This window comes from Ictidomys tridecemlineatus, chromosome 4 (genome assembly GCF_052094955.1).
Source record: "Ictidomys tridecemlineatus isolate mIctTri1 chromosome 4, mIctTri1.hap1, whole genome shotgun sequence".
Lineage (NCBI taxonomy): Eukaryota > Metazoa > Chordata > Mammalia > Rodentia > Sciuridae > Ictidomys > Ictidomys tridecemlineatus.
In genome coordinates this window covers 207,754,201-207,770,993 of record NC_135480.1, presented here as the reverse complement: position 1 = coordinate 207,770,993, position 16,793 = coordinate 207,754,201, and the positions used below count along the sequence as shown (strand labels likewise).

The 16,793-nt window shown below is 62.8% G+C and overlaps 1 protein-coding gene and 1 long non-coding RNA gene across 3 annotated transcripts in view; one reads left to right on the top strand and one right to left on the bottom strand.

Annotated features, from left to right (window-relative positions):
* Positions 1 to 9,473, bottom strand: part of Rxra (retinoid X receptor alpha) — a 90,115-nt gene extending 80,642 nt beyond the window's left edge. The window contains exon 1 of one of the 2 annotated variants that reach the window (XM_078048623.1): positions 9,327 to 9,473. In XM_078048623.1, the coding sequence (XP_077904749.1) occupies positions 9,327 to 9,354 (28 nt within the window). In that variant the 5' untranslated portion in view covers positions 9,355 to 9,473. The remainder of the gene's footprint in view (positions 1 to 9,326) is intronic. The other variant, XM_078048625.1, reaches the window with a different exon arrangement.
* Positions 9,474 to 9,697: 224 nt separating this feature from the next.
* Positions 9,698 to 14,706, top strand: LOC110599282 (uncharacterized). The gene is made up of 3 exons (XR_002485280.3): positions 9,698 to 11,267; positions 11,690 to 11,813; positions 13,909 to 14,706. It is a non-coding gene; the product is annotated as an uncharacterized LOC110599282 (long non-coding RNA).
* Positions 14,707 to 16,793: the final 2,087 nt, after the last annotated feature.

The window sequence follows — 16,793 nt, the reverse complement described above, 5'->3', positions numbered from 1 at the left end:
AGGCTGGCCCCCTGCCTTGGCTACCCACCCTGGGCCTGCCCACCACCACAGGGCCCAGGAGACCTGGCACCCAGCGACTAAGGCCCCGCCTCCCGCCCTCCTCCTCGACCTTGATCCTGGGCAGAAAGTCCACAGCAGGGATGGGGTGGAGGCCCCAGCACCTCCCCTGGACTCTGGTCCCAAAGGAGCTGTTCTCCATCCAGCAAGTAGAGGGAAAGGGACCGACAGACAGCCTGGCACATGGGGGACTCCCGGGCAGGCAATGCCAGAGCTGTCATGGACAGGTAGGGAGGGACTGAGGGGCACAGGGCAGACTGGCAGGCTGGGCCATCCAGAACAGGCTCCAACGAGGGCCAGTACCCTGCACTGGGCAGCAACATGTGGTGGGCCAGAGATGGTCACGCTCATACCCAGGAAGCGTCCAGCACCCAGGAAGGAGGGGACATGAGGCCAGGAGGGGACGACTCGGAGGGGCTACCTGCAACAGGCTGGGGGCAGCCAGGCCCAGCCTGCCCTGCGCTCCTGGCAGGGTTAATCATTCCCAGACTGCCAACCACACCCCCGGCTCACGTGGCTCCCCACCAGCAGACCGGGAACCCAGCTGCCTGGCGGGGGCAGGCCGGAGGAGCCCAGCCAGCTGACAGATCTCCTGAACCCCTCTAGGAGGACCCCTGCTCATGCCCACAGGGGCCATAACCTCCTGGAGAGGGTCCACCCATTCTCTCCACCGTTACTCCACAGTCCACCCAGCAAACTCCTATTCATCCTTCAAAGCCCAACTGCAGCATCACCTGTGGGGCTTCCCCGACTGCCTTCCTCAGCAACTTTCAGTGAAGCAATGTGAGCGTGTGAGCTGGGGTCCACACCGCCCGACTCTGGGGGGCCCGCACTCGCCCTGGGGAACAGGCTGTGTCCCCTGTGAGCGCCAGATGCAGAGAAGCGAGGGGGACCGTGAGAGGAGCTTGATGAAGCCAGGCTGCGGGCCCCACACTGATGCAGGCCTGGCCTCCACAGTGGGGCAGTGGGGAGCCATGGAAGGTTCCAGGCAGGGGAGGACAGAGCCCAGGGACAGAAGGAGCTGACCTGGCCATGGATGGTATCCAGCGTGAGGTGACCCACTCACCTGTCACCCCCATTCTTAGGGACCACCATGTCCTCACCCAGAGTGTTTTCACATAACACTCCCGCTGGGCCACCCCGCTCCTGGAGGGCTCAGAGGTCATGTCTTCTGGACCCGGGACTCTGGCCCCTCATCTAGTTCCCGTCCCACTCAACCAAGGAGGGGCAGAGCCATTTCCTGAGGAACTGGTCCCCAGCTGGGCCACCAGCCCATCAGAACAGAGCCAGGAGGTAGACACAGGGGCCTCCACTACCAGTGGGCGCAGGCAGGCCCAGAGAGGAGCAGGGACCTGCCCCAGGCCACCCAGCCCAGAACTGGCCCCACCCCACCCCAGGCTGCACCCTATCCTGAGCAGGGCAGGGCCAGGGGGCTCAGGAAGCTGTGGCACCCATGTCAAGTGCACCCAGAGCCACCGTAAAGTTGGGTGGCCAGAGGCATGTGAAGGAGGCCAACCGGAGGACAGGGACCAGGTGGGGACGGTGGGCTGGGCCCTAGAGACCAGGTGGGGACGGTGGGCTGGGCCCCAGAGATCAGGTGGGGACAGTGGGCTCGGCCCCAGAGACCAGGTGGGGACAGTGGGCTCGGCCCCAGAGCTTGCCTTCGCCCAGTCTTGCGCTCACCTCTAGTGCAGACTCACTGGCCCCACACAGGGGCCCTCCCCATAGAGAGTGGAGCTCAAGGGACAGCTGGGCACACGTGGCCACCACAGCCAGTGACACGCTGTCCGATGCCTGGCCCCATCAGGGAGCACGTGGCTGGCAAGACCAGGTGGGTCCAGCCCGCGCCAGGACACAGCCCTCACGGTGCAGCACCACTGGGGTCAGGCATGGGGTCTTTCTGGTCACTCCGTAAGTGGAACGAGCTCTCGGACGCCTGTGCTGGGAGTGCAGGGGCCACCTCAGCCAGGCCCTGCCCTCAGGAAGCCTCAGGACGGTGGCCACACACTGTGGCCCACCCCTGCCAAGCCCTGCCCTACCAGCCGGGCCTCAAAGCCCAGCACAGGTGTGGTCACCACGGTACCAGGAGGGACCCGGGTGGCAGCAGGGTAGACGGCAGGACTCAGACCCTGGTGCCAGTCTCAAGCCGTGGCCACCACCGGTGCTCTCCACTGTGCACAGGGACGGGGATGCCGAAGACTCCGAGGGTCCTGGAAGGGAAGGGAGCAGCCACGGGCAGCAGGGAGGGGAGGGGACCCAGGGCTAGCAGCGAGTTCCTCTGACTGCAGTGACTCTAGCCCCCAGGGCTGTCACCACCTGACCTCTGCAGGGCCAGCACGGACACTTGGGCTACGCGGTCAGTCACGGGCTACTCAGAGCCCTGCTCCCTCCCCGCGTCCTGGAGCCTGCTGGATCAGTAACCTCGTTACCGCCCCACGCCAAGCCCCGGCTTTGAACTCCACGGGGTTTATCCGCGGTAGCTGCAGGATTTACACACGGCCTGGCCCTGGCCCAACTCACTCTCCCTCCCCTCGGTGCTGGAGGCGCCACACTTGGGATGGCCACAGCCTCGACTGACATGGTCAGCACCAGCCCCAGGCCCTAGGGCAGTCAGGGAAACAGAGGCCCGGACAGACAGACAGACGATCATTGGTGCAGCGCAGCTGGGGCAGGCTCTGGGCTCTCCCAGAAGTGGGGCTCAGGCTGAGGGCTCCCTTCATCCCCAGTTAATGGAGCCTGTCTCAGAAGGAGTCCAGGGCCAAGGTCGTCACGAAGAGTGGACGTGGGCTTGGGCAGGGAGCACTCCACACAGGCAGCCTTCACACCTCACACTCAGACCCTAGGGATCGACCCAAGCACCTCCGGGTCCCATTCCCCAGCCCTGAAGCCTGGTCTCCACCATGGTCCTCGGGGCCCCTGGGGACAGCCGCTTCCATGTCATCCCATGCTCAGGCCTGGACGTCCTTCCCAGCCTGGGCTTCGACTCTCTTAACCACTGCTCTGTTTGTCCCCTGCCCCACAGACCCCAGGACCCTTCCCTGATGCCATGGGCCCCCAGGCCTGGAGATGGGTGGGGGGAACTGGTGGAAGGAATCTACCCGGGGCCAGGCCAAGGTTCTGGTGGGCTGAGCAGCAGGGCAGGGCAGTGGTTGGGGAGACTGAGCCCACCCGGGCATGGGGAGTGGGCTGAAAAAGAGTCCTCTCCCTCCTGTGTGCAGGGAGTCTCTGGCCAGGAAAGGTGAAGACCCCCAGGCTGGCCAGGACATTGCTAAGCCTCCAAGAGGCCACTAGGAGCTCCCACCCCACCCTCGCTGACCAGTGAGCTGCCAGAGAGGCAATGAGGACCACCTCCTCAAGCCCCCTGCCTCCAATCTACCTCCATCTGGAGTGTCACCACACAGGGCCTCGGTACCCAGCCTGCCCAGCCTCCCTCCCACCCCAACAATGCTGCTGGCTCTGCCCACCTCCGCCGCCCCCCAACCTCCAGGCTGGCCTCTGGGCCGTGGTCTGGCTGTACCTGCCACAGGGTGTCCTGCCCCCACCTGCTTCAACCCCGCTCTTGTGGCAAGGCCCACACTGGAAGGCTGACAGGGGCCTCTTCCTGTGCTGCCCCTCTCCTGTGGGAAGCGAGACAGGCCAGTGCCTGATGGGTGCTCTCAACCCACAAGCCACAGTGGACACAGCTACAGGCAGGCCTGGTCCACCTCTGGAAGGGCTCCTGGCCACTGCACCTGCCCCTAGCCCCCAAAGGCTATGCTCCACAGGGCACGTGTGTGCATACATGTGTGCACGTGTGCTGGGGCGGGGATCACAGTGATGACCGAGTCCCTGCCCTGTCCTGAGGACCCAGTGTGGCCAGCCCCACCTGGCTCCTCCCCCAGGTCCTTCTAGAGCCTGCTGCCAGACACTTGGCCTTGGTGGCATGAGCTGCCCCAGCCCCTGCTGCTCATCCACCTGCAGCTATGCAGGGGACAGGGTCTTCTAGCCCACTTGCCCCCACAGGGCAGGATGACCCTGGAGTGAGATCAGGGTCTCCACTCCCTGGAGGTCCTGGGAGGGGGAAGGGGACAAGACTCCCAGGGCTAGGAGTCAGCCTTCATAGGTGTCCCCACTCTTGACACAACACACCAGGCAGAGTTCGTGGGGGTTCCCGGGGAACCTGGCAGGCACAGCCCTACCAGCAGGTGGGCGGCTTCTGAGGATGCCCCGGAGGCAGGAGGAGCTGGGGAACAGACCCCACCCCAGCCAGGTCCGAGCACAGCGCTGGGCCCAGGCCTGTGACATCAACTTACTGAGCAAAAGCAGAACCGCGCAGAGGCAGGACACCAGGGCACGAGGACCGACACACCCCACCTAGGGCTGTCTCCCTCTGCCAGGTGGCCTGCCTCTGTGAAGCTCCTGGGGCGTTCTGAAAGTTAAGTCCCAGGACACAGCAGGTGCCCACTGCCCACGGGCCACCGGGATCCTCATGGGGGCAGGCAGATCCTGGGCAAGTTGCTAGACACACAGGAAGACGGGGCTGACAGAACCGGCAGGAGCCCCCAGGTCCAGAAGGAGTGAGAGGGCCTCCCCCCCTCCCGCGCTGCCCCCCTGCAGGGGCATGGGGCACAGCCCAGCACCTGGCCAGGCCACAAGCAGGATTTGAACTCAGCAAGGGCGTGTGCGTGTGCACGCATCCACGCCTGTGCACGCTGGGCCTGCGTGCGTGTGCGTGTCCCCTCGCTCCCCCACGCGGCCTGGGCCAATTTTATCTAGCTGCTTTCCGCTCCGTTTCACGCTCGTTCAGCTGCTGAGCTAGACGATTGCTTTGTAACTCTAGGGTGCAATTTCCCTGTCTGTGAGGCGCTGGGGCACAACTGCTCAGAACATCTCGCACCAGACGCGGGTGGGTGTGCAGGCACCCGGCCCTCGCCCCCCAACTCCTCGACCCCAGGGACAGTCCCTGCAATGGGGTGGGGCTGGTCCCAGGAGCCTGGCAGGGACCAGGGCTTCTGGGGCAGGTTGACGGCCCCCACCAAGGGGCTGCTATTTGCAGACACCCTCTCCTTCTCCCACCTGTTCCCATCTTGGATAGCACCAGAGGGCCTCAGGTCAGTTTTGGTTCAACACTGCAGACTGGCCCCATATTGACCCAAGCCTGTGGCCCAGAGAGAACCTAGCTGCAGGCCTTGCCTTCAGAAAGGGGGAGAGACACCCCATGCACAGAGCTCCCTGAACTCCCAGCCAGCCTGCTCAGCACCCTGCAGGAGCAAGGAGTACGTCCATTTTACAGATGCAGATAGCCAGGGTCGTTGTCAGAGCTGCCTGTCCCTCAGGGATGTGGGGGACGCTATGGTCACTCACTCCAGAGCTGAGGAGTGTATGAGAAAGGAGGAGGGAGAAGGATGCCAGGACTGCACCCTATAGAACGGCCATGCTGGGGCAGGCAGGCAGGGGAGAGAGGGACTGGCCCCTTCCCCACCCGGCATGCCATCCATGAAACTGACCTGCCTACTGCACGTGGGGACAAAGGCCTGGAAGGTGAGTCCCAGTGGACATTGGCTCCCACCGGCCATAGACCAGATACTCAGACTCGAGAGCTGACACCCCTGCCTATCCTGGATCTGGTCAATGGCCAGTTCCCACAGAAATCAGCCAGCCAATGGGACACCTCAGGGCCCTGGCTCACAAATTTCAAGCCTAGCAGAGAAGAAGAGGGCAGGTCTTGACTTGTCCTGGCCCCGAGCCAGTTGGGAGCCCCTGCCCTGCATCTGCCGAGACAGCTGGGCCAGGTCAGGCCCAGAAGCCCTCTTCTCAACCAGGCCATGCCTGCCCTCAAGACCCCATCCCTGAAATACTCCAACCATGGTAAGACCACACACTACCTAAGAAGGTGGTGCCCAGCAGCCCCCTGGCTCTGGTGGACCTGCTAGGCTTCCACCCCACCCCCAGCAGCATCCCCCGGACAGGTGAGTTCTGTCCATCCCTCCAGACACAGAGCCCTGGGGCATGCACAGCCAGCTCTCAGAACGGGGGTGCACAGGCTACAGCACCCACCCTGCACCCACACAAATTCCACAAACCCTCTGGGCGTCCTTTTCCAAAAAAGAAAACAAAGATCACCAACTATAACCACCCCACAGCCACAGAGGGGCTGGGACAGGGCCCCTCACAGGCAGTCCGTGGGGCCTCCCGGAGGAAGCAGGCCTTGCCACAGACCCTGAAGGACAGGCACAGCTGGAAGAGCTGTCTGGGCACTGGTGGAGCTGGGAGCTGGGAGCTGGGAGCTGGGAGCTGGGAGCCGGCCCACTGCAGCCTCCCATGTGATCAGGCTGTCGGCCCAGCTCTGAACCCCACACACCCTAGGACTCGGGGGCCACATGCACCCTAGGCTGTGTGCAGGGCTCCCCTCCCTCCCTAGCCCTCCCTGTGGGCCCAGCTTGCCTGGCCCACATCTGGACCACATGCTCAGACCCCGGCACAGTGGTCAGCCCCAGGCTGGCAAGGCCATGGCTCCCATCAGGCCAGCATATGAGGGCCATTTTTCTCGCCCTAACACTTCCGAAGTCAACAAACAGAGCCCCCTCCAAAGTTTACCAAAACAAACACCCAATCGGCATGCCCAGGGCCCAGCCATGAACTGCCTCGTCAGGCCCGAGCTGGACGCCAAGCCCAGCCTTCAGAGAGTCACGTGACCCTGTTATTTCGGGAGGCCCCGGAATGTGCTCTATTTTGGGTCCCAAGGGCTCTGATGTTACCAGAAGCCCCTTACCCAGCCAGGTCCCTGAGTGTCCCCCCAGAGAAGGCCTATAGCTTTGCTTCTGCTTCTGGCCACCTGGTGCCCCCACAAGCAAATGCACCACTAGCAGTGAGGGCCTGGTATGGGCTGACCCCTCTAAACTTTGCAAGCTCAGCCTTCAAGTCCCACCATCCAAGCTGAGGCCAGCCTGGGCCATCTCCCCAATGGGCATGAAGCAAGGCTGGCCCTGGGCAGCAAGGCCAGGAAGCAAGGGCTGCCTCAGGCAAATTCCCCAGCCTCACTTTCCTTCCAATTCATCCCACACTGATGGGCTCAGTGGCAGCAGCTGGGATACTCCCTGGCCCACCAAGCCCCTTGGTGATTCTGAGAAGAAGCCCTCTCGGCCCCAGACCCCCAAAGTGGTCAGTCAGGCAGCTGAACGGGACAGTGGAGACTTTCCAGCAGCTCCAGGTCTGATGGGGCAGCCAGTGGGTCCTGGACAAGCCAGGCCCTCTGACACTCACCCCCCATGAGGGATTAGGCTGTGTTGACAAAAGGGCTTAGGCAAGTAGCCGCTTAAATGGACCTTCAACTGCATTGGACTTCAGAGGCGGTCACAAGCTTAGGAAAAAATAAAATGTAATCAGAGCCCAGGACTCTCCACTCAGCCTGGGGGTACGGGCTGCCTGGGAGGTGACCAGCTGGGCCCACAGAGCTGCCACTTCACGAACACAAGACTCCCAGGCACCTTGTGGATAGAACAGTTGACCGAGGCCCGTGGGGAACCTTGGAGGTACACCCTCTGCTCTTCATAGAGACTCCAACACAGCCACCCTGGAGCCTGGGCACCCTCAGCGCCAGGCCCACACGTGCCAACTAACAGGACTAGCTGTGTCCCTTCTGGGGCATTAGCGAGAGGGACTTGTTCTCTTCCTAAGAATTAGCCAAAGTGCAGCCAGGCCCTGGCCATGTCCAGGGGCCAGAAGCTAAGCTGAGCACACATTCCTGCTCTGGAAGGGTCCTCTGGTGAGCCCAGTTCTATGAGCACATGTGTGTACAAGAGCTTTCGTGGAGTAAAAGGAGATGTCCCCAGACCAGTTCCCACGGGCTCTGCAGTGGCTTTCCCTCAGCACCACGCACAGACATCCCCAGCTGGGGACTCCAATACAAACCCACCACTCAGCACCTTAGCTGGACTTCTCCCAACCAGTTTTCTCATCTGCAAAATGGGCATGAATGCCTAGCCCCTCAGGCTGGACCTGGTGCTCACTCACCCACTCTGTTCTACTTCTGTTGGGAAGCAAGTCTTCTCAGATCTGACACACTTGGAACCTCCCGCCTCAGTCACCCTGTAGCAGGCCTGTCCTGAACCACAGGCCAGGTGCTCAGACCAGCTCCCTCAAAACCCTAGGGAGCTGACCTCTCAATAGCACCAAATGTCCCTGCAGCCATGCTGGGTGCTAAGCAACTCCCAGGGTGGCCAAACTGCACCCCACCCCCACACCCTCGCTGTAGGGGGTGGGCAGGCAGAAGGGGCAACGGTCATGGGGTTTGGTTCATAATCAGTTGTCTTAATTTCCATTCGGCACAAATCCTTCACCAGCCTGACAGCCTGGCTGCCGTCCCCACCACCAAATTAATGTCCTTCCCGGAGATCATTTATAAAGCCCCCTGCTTCTCACTGGCTCCCAAACCCTAGGGAAAGCAATGAGTGGGGGCCTCTGACCATGCCCACTCCTCGAAGCTAGGACCAGGGCCTGGAGTAGGCAGGCAGCCTGGAGCTGGAAACTGCTGGGCAGGATGGCAGCAAGAGGACAGGAAAGCTGACCCTCCTGCGTCTAGGCTGTCCTCCCTGATGTGGGGCTAGCCAGTACTGGAGAACAGCTGGGGGTGCCAGAGTGAGGGGCCCCAGTTCTGAATCTGAAGTCCCTGTGTTGCTGGCTCCTGGGTGACGATACCCACCGGTCTGGACAACTATGGGGGAGAAAGGGGTGTCAGCTAGCTTTCCAACGGACACACACCCAGGGGCCAGCGGCCTGCTGGAACGGGCGGCTGTCCCACGGGGCAAGCAGCGCAGAGGCCACTCAGGGCCCAGCGCGCCACCCCGTCCGGGTGCCAAGGAGGCCGAGAGCCCTCCAGCGAGCTCAGAAGTTGGTCCTCCGGCTGAGGCCCGGTTCTTGCGCGGCCCGGTTGGGGCTGGGCGCTGGGCGCCGGGGGACGCGGGGGCAGGGGCGCGCAGGGCGCAGAGCCCGCGCCGGCTCTGGGGGTCCCCCCTCGTCCGGAGCGAACCTGCCGCCCCGCGCGCCCTCTGCCCACTCTCGCTCCCAGCAAGTGGGGCCCCGCGCCCTCGCCCCCTCCCAACCCGCCCGCCCGGGCCCGGGAAAAGTTGCCCTGCGCCCACCCCTCCGGGCCCGGCGCCCGAACTCGCGGGAAGGCCGGGGGCACAGGGCCGAGCCGGACGCCCCCGCCGCACCGCGCACGCGCCCCCGCCCGCCGGCCGCCCGGGCCCCGGCCCCGGCCCCCGCCCGGCCCCGCGGCGGCCAGCACTCACCGAGCGGCAGGAAATGTTTGGTGTCCATGTCTGCCGACTAACTCATGCCCTGCCGGCGCGGAGCTGCGGGAGGCAGCGCGGCGGCCCCCGGCGCGGCCGGCCCGGGCCCGGGCGGCGGGGAGCCGGCGGCGGCGGCGGCGGCGGCGGCGGCGCGCGGAGGCCGCGGCGCGGCGAGTTGTTGCAAAAGTCGCCCAACAATGTAAACTACTTGTGCCTGCGCGCCGCCGCGCGCGCGCCCGACCGCCCGCGCCCCCGCCGCCGCGCGCCCGCGCCCCGCTCCGGCCCGGCCTGCAGCGGGGGGGCGGCGGGGGGCCCGCGACGGGCGGGGACCCGGCGCAGCGCCGCCGCTGCCGCCGCTCGCCCCCGCCTGCCCGCAGCCGACGCGCGCCCCCGCTCCGCCGCCCGCGCCGCCCTGCGATCGCCGCCCGGCGCCGAGTTGCGAGCGCCCTGCAAACTTGCAAGTTTGCCTCCGCCAGGGGTTCCCGGGAGCCGCGGGCAGGCGGCGCGGGAGGAGGGCGGGGCGGGCGGCGCGGCGGGGCGGGAGCAGAATTCCCTCCCTGGCCTGCCAAAAAAAACCGCGGCCCGGCGGCGGCGGAGGAGGCGGAGGAGGAGGAGGAGAGCGGGGCCGGGAGCCCAACGACCATTGTCTGCAGCGGCCACACAAAGAGGCCGGCCGTGGCCGCGCGGGGATCCCGGCTGGCCCAGCAGACGCCCTGCGGAGAGCGCCGGACCAGCGCTGGCAGCGCAACCGGCGGACGCGTGGGGAAACTGAGGCCCAGAGGGGTGTTGAGCCCCGACGTCAGTGACCTGGAGACTCCGGGGAAGCTGGTCAGCTTTGGACGTCCCAGCCCACCCCACACACACACACTTGCACGCTGAAGGGCACCCAGTCCCTCACCCACTGTGGGACCCGCAGGCCGGCTGGGCAGCCGGAGTGGGGCTCACACTGCACCTCCATATTGGCCCTGACACCTCCAGAACCCTCCTCAAAGGCGCTGCTGACGACTTGGACATTGACTTTGTGGCCCATGGCTATTTTTACACCATGGGTAGTACTCTGCCCTGACTTTTAAATTCATGATTTGTTTGTTTAAAAAAACGAAAGGAAGCACTCCTGCCCTGGGACAGCTTGGGCCTCCGCCGCCCGCCGTCTTGGGCGGCTGGAATTCGGGTTTGGGTGTGAGCTACCTGCGCAGAGCCAAGCCAGCCTTCCTGAGCACGCGCACCGCCTCTGGCCTGCTGCGCCAGGCTGGCCAAGGCACCCCGCCTCCCTGGCCCTGAACCCCAGCTCACTGCTGCCAGTCCTACACCCAGCTCAGAGAGGGCACAGTGGCTTACCAAAGTCAGCCAGCTGCACATGCAGCTGGATCAGGGGGTTCTGGTGCAGAAGAGGGCTATGAACACATGTGGATGGCCCGGAGATAGCCACAGTCTAACAAGGGAGAGGGTCCCAGGGGCGCTACTGCCACATGTGCCACCTCCCTTCTAAGCTTTACTGTCCTCCTCTGGGTCATGGGACAGTAACAGGAGGACCTCTGTGTCCTTTCCTGGAAGGAGCCCCTTGTTCCACTGGGGGCAGGAGCACCGTGGGGTGCAGCTGGGAGGGTAAGCCTTGTTGGGGAGCCCAGGCCAGGTAGGCAGCGCTCCCAGTCTCTCCGGCAGACTGTTTCCAGTCTCTCTGGTGGCTTCTCCCTACCCCCGTCCCCTTGGCCACACACACACACACACACACACACACCATCTAGCCAGACAGCCTGCTCCCCAGGACCCTCCCTCTAGCAGTGGACTTTACCCGTGGCCCTCACCAGCCATCATCATCTCCGGTGGCACAGCCCATAGCCTACTGACCTCCTGTGGGCCTGGGAATGGGCCCACACTTGACCAAGAGTGAAGAAGATCTGGCCTGCACCTGATGGGCTCTGGGTGTGTGCTGCACACCAGGTGAGACCTGTCCCTATCATCCCTAGACCAGCCCCTGGTGTGGCCCGAACCCAGCCTCCCTGCCTGCTCGTTGGGCACACATGGTGGGGGAGATAAGCCCCCAGTCCCTGACGCCAGCTTCTTCCTGGACAGGAGTGACTGATAAATCCTCTGGCAGCCCGTGGACAGTGGGCACGTCCGCATTTGAACCCATGGCCTGTGCTTAGAACCACTGGCCACCCAGGGTACCAACTGGGTACACAGTGGTGCTGTGTATAGGCCTCACACTGTCCTCACAGGGTGACCAGCAATACAGCATTGCCTTCCTGCCACGGCCTGTGGGCTCTGGACTGTGCACAGCTCACCCCCACGGAAGGGACGAGGATGGGTCTGGGGTGGGGAGAAGAAGAATGTGAATGATCCTGTTTTCCAAATATCTGCAGAACCCACACAGAGGCCTGACGTCGGGCACTCAGAGGAGGTGTAGCCACGATGGGTGAGGCAGGGTCAGACCCTAGGTCTGGCTCTCACCAGCCACGTGACCTCTGCACCTCAGTTTCCTCATCTGTAAGTGGGGACTGCCCCGCCCTCTCCCTGAGTCACTGGGTTGGCTAAACAGGCCGTGCAGGGACACTGGCACAGAGGAGGAGCTCCACAGACGGCAGCTGTTTTATTACTGTTATGGGATGGGCTGGGCAACTCACTCTCCTGGGAGCCACAGCCATGGCCTGGAAGGACAGGGACACCCACAAAAGCCGTGGTTGGAGCAGATAGGAAGCACTAGGGACAGTGGCAGGAGGGCAAGGTCCATAAGCCAGGGGTCCCATGGCTTTCTGATGGTTGGTCCTTGAGTTGGGTTTTGAAGGAGGGGTGTGTTTGTCGGTCGAGGCACCCCAGGGTGGCGGGGCAGTGGCCTGGAGGAGGATCAGAGCCGTGAACAGCAAGCCTGGCCAGCCGCAGGTTGGAACATGCCAGAGAGTTGTGGGAAAGCTGGTCCCAGAGGCCTCCAAGGCTGGGCTACAGCATCTGAGGCCACCTTCTGACTGTGCTCCTGCTCCCACTGCACCCCTCCCCCAGCCTCACCCCTTGCTGCTGGAAAACCAGCTGGAAACCAGCAGGCTACTCATGGCCCAGGGAAGGCTGAGGTCCAGAGGGGCCTGCTGCTCCCAGGAGCCCATGAAGAGTGGGGAGTCCGCAAGGCCCAGCACCCTGCAGGCGGGGTTCAAAGTCAACCCTGGTGTCCACAGCCTCGCCTTCCCTGACCAGAGCACAGGGATCGTGGTGCCCAGGGAGCCCGAGCTGGCTGCTGGAGGGGGCCCCACCAGACACAGGTGTGGGCATGACAGGGCTGCTGGTTGTTTCTGCAGCCACTATTTCCCTCTCTCCTCCCAGTTTGCACTCTTGGGTGCTAATGATCCCACACAAACCCTCCGGGAACAGTGGCTGCCCTTTGGGAGTAGCCAGGTCCAAACTAACCATGGAAAAACCTACCATGTGCCTCCGAAGCCAAAAATATTTTTATAGTTGTATCCACCTATTTACAACCTGCCATCTAAGAGAGTTTTGTTTTTTGTTTTTATTTGGGGCTTTTTAAGGCACCTTGGCCTGTTCCATGTGCCCGCCTCAGCTCAGCCTTGTAAACAGTCTCAGGAATCACTTGGTGAATAATGTCTTTAAAGTCTGTGCCGCTGGGCGCCCTGGAGCTGGCATGGGGTGCAGGGCTGGTGTTCCAGAAGTCCCAAGGACCCCACAGGGTGCTGGGTCACCTCCAGTTCCTTCCCCAAGGGAGGGTCCATGTGATCCTGAGCTGGTAACTGGCGGAGCCTCATGGGGTCGGGGTGCTGGGTCCCCAAACAAGGCAGGCCAGGGGCTCCTGGCCAGATGGTCTGCCTCTGTCTCCAAACAGCTTCCCTGAGGGGCCCTTTCCCACTCCCCTGTGGCTGTGTTGGGCGTAATGCTTTCTGTCTGTGGTGACAGATGACCCAAGCTAGGAAATGGCAGGTAAAGTTCAGAGCAGCGAGGGCCTTGCCTGAGGTTACCCAGCAAGGCCGGATGGAGCTGGGGGCTAGGACCCAGGGCTCCAGCCCCCACCCCTTTGATAAGTCATGTTGCATTTCTCCACAGATGGGGGAGATGGGAAGGCTGCCGTCCACACTCAGATTCCGCCTGTTCTGCTTGGGGGAGGGAGAAGAGGAGAGGAGGGGAGAAGACCCTTTCTGCCCCGGGTCAGGGCCTAAGTGAAACCTTTGCAGCCCTGCAGGACGACGCCATGCCCGTTGGCTGGCCTCCACCCCCAAACCATTGCAGAGGAGGAGAGGGCGAAGTAGGAGGGGCCCCAGAGGCCCAGCAGCTACCTCCCTCTCGGGTGGGCCCTGTTTCCAGGTGCAGCAAGTGTAGGGAACAGGGCTGGTGTGTGAAGGATGGGGACTCTGGGCGGCTCTGGGAAAGAGCCAGGAGGGGCCAGCAAGGATCTCCAAAGAACTGAGGAGACACTCCTGCCGAAACCCAGCTCACCAGCAGACTCACAGAAGGCCAGGAAGGGCGGTTCAGAGAGTGGGGGAGGACACCGGGTGGTTCCTGGGGGCCTCCTGGGCTGGCCTGCCGCAGCTGCGGGACGCCATCCCCAAACCCCCTCAACAGGCTCCTTTTCCCCACTTTACAGAAGGAGACACAGAGGCAGAGAGGAACAAGAACTGACTTCAGGTCACACAGTGGCCCCCGTGCTGTGGTCGCAAGCCAACGGTCAGAGCCCTCGGGAGGACTCCACACAACCACCAACCTTGCACCCCAACCTCTAAAATCTCCTGCACCACCTGCTTCTCCTCGTATATGGGCAGGTGAGCCAGGGCAGCCTGTGCCAGGTAAGACTGGAGTTCAGGCAGAAGGGACAGGCGACAGAACGGGAAAACAGGGTGCTGGGAGAGATACCTGGGGAGGAGGCCAGAGTCAGGCTCTACCACCAACTGTGTCACGGCCCTTGGGCAAGCGTCCTCTCTGAACTTCAGTGGCTTCTTCGTAAAACAGGAGAAAAGAGCCAGTTAACCACAGAGGCTTTTGGACATGAAATGAGACTATGACAACAGGAAACCAGAGGCCAAGGTATCCCAGGCGTTGGGAAGAGCCCAGGCTGAGACTGCCAACTGGGGGCACCGGTTCCAGCCGCGCTTGACTTTGAGGCTGGCACCTTCTCCCTGGCTCTCTGCACCGTGCCCCTCTCCACACGCCACCCATCAAGGGACAAGATAATGTGCTTTATCGGGGGCATTTATTATCGACAATTGCTTCATAATTCTCCCTCTGTTCACACGCATATGTATAAGAGGTGGAAGACTTCTGCGCCAACCCCCCATGTCGTCAGCTGGCCCCCATAAAGATAACGGGAAATGATTCATAATATTTATTTGACAGACATGATATGAACCGTAATAGTCTGTTGGGATTAAAAATATCCGTCCATCTCCGTCATCCCCAACGTGGTTTAAATATTATATATGTGGCCACTGCGGCGGCCAGGGGTGGGGAGCGGTTATTGATAGTGGCCATAAAGAGGCGTCGTTCCGCAGTGAAGAATGGGGAGAGGCCCCCGGAGTTTGCCGGATGCTCCTTGGCGCCAGCATCAGAAAACACTGTGCTGAAAACTGCAGCTCTGCTCCCACAGAGCCCGTGAGTGGGGTGAAGACAGGCCAGCACACATTATCCTGGGTCCCAGGAGGGCCTGGCGGGGCTCCAGGTCGAGGCTCAGCCTGGCAAGGTTGCCAGCCTCACAGTGCAGGCCCAGGGCCAGGTCCAAGCCCTGGGAGGCCGAGTGTAATAGGGCCCTAAAGGTCCAGGCCCCACCCTGCCACTGGCCTCCTGTCCCTGCCTCTGCCCGGCCCAGGGAGGCAGCCTCCATCCCCGCCCCCGACACTCCCAGCTTCCAAGCCCACCCCTGCTGCCATGGCCCTAAGGATGAAGTCCAGTGCTCGCCCAGCCCTCCTTCCCCTGAGTCATCTTCCTCCTGCTCACCTAGCCCTGCCCACAGCCGCCCCTCCCCAGGCTAGCACCTGGTCCCAAGGGTTGCTCCTCTCCTGTGCCACGCCCCTACCTACCACCAACACACAGACATGCAGCACGTGGTGGCTGTGGGCAAGGGCTGGGATCCCCAGCTATCCACTCCCCACTGGGCAGGTTATGGGACTCGGGAACTCGGAGTGCTCGCTGAGCCAGGGGGACATGGCTCTGAAGGGTCTGGCTCTCTTCCCCAGGTCACATGCTCAGACCTTCTATACCCAACACAAAAGGTGGTTTTCTCCAAGGGCCTCTGTTTACCTGTCGGCCAAAGAGTCTGTGGCCCCAGGGATCAAAGCCCTTGCAACCAGGTGCAAGACCCATGCGGAAGACTTTTGGGATTTGCTCTGGAAAGAGCCCACAAGGAAAGGGGCACAGAGAAAATCTTCAGGAATCCCTTACCCTGCACCCAGGCCCTTTCCCACCAACCCCCAGAAGACAAGACAGACAACACCCCCCTGCCGGTAACCCAGTCCACAGGCCGATAGTGGGGACAGCTGGCCTTTGTTTCTCCCACCATGAGGGTCCCCCCCAAGTAAAGCCTCTTCTAAGCTAAGGCACAGGGAAGGGAGGGACAACCCTGGACGCGAGGTCCTCCAGCAGGAGCACAGACGCCTGGGATTTGGGGCCTGGCCTTGGCTCTCTACCTTGGGCAGATCTTCTGCTGATTGGAAGCAGCAGTGTCCTAGCACTGTCCTGAGCCCTTGAGCCCAGCCTTGGGGGTACCCCCTCCTCCAGCAGCCTGCCCACCTGCTTCAAAGTGCCCAGATATGAGGCTCCAGTCAGCCCCCCCCCAGCAAATTTCCACAACTTGAGGGGTCTATGACCCCTGCTGGGCCTTTGTTGGCCAGAGCACCCCTGGGCCTCAGGCACCCTCTGCTTCTCCCACAAAGCCTGCAGCAGCCCTTCCTCAGGGGTGATGCACACTGAGAGACGATGAAGGACACAGGCCCAAGGGGGCTCAGGTCCAAGCCTACACAACTGTCCAGGGCCAGTGGACTTCACAGGGGCTTCATGACCAGCCCTTTCCCCAGGAGCGCAAGGGTGGGAGGAAGGCTGCTTGGGGGCCCCAACACCTGGCCAGTAAGCCCTGCCCCCATGGCACTGCTGGACCTCAGGTCCACCAAACCTGGAAGGCATCCCAGTGTACCAGACCTGTGTCTCCTGCCTCGTGGCTTTAAAAACAGCTTGAGGGCTCTGGGTGTTTGGGAGAGGGAGCCAAAGGCCCAGGTCACCCCTGCCATGGCCGCGGCAAAGGGCAGCCCCAGATCCCTCCCAGCGGTGCGTCCCTGGAGTGGCTGCTCCCTGGCTCTGGCAGCGTGGCTGAGGCTCGAGGTCTCCTGTTGGGGGTGTTTAAAAGCGTGGTCACTCCCTACTTGGTCTTTTCCAGCTTCACCACCCATCAATAAATCCAGGCCAGTGAGGGGAGGGGGACCTGGGGCTCAGGGGCCGGATCACAGCCTGTGTCCCCTCTGCCAGCCTGTGCCCCTCAGGCCTCAG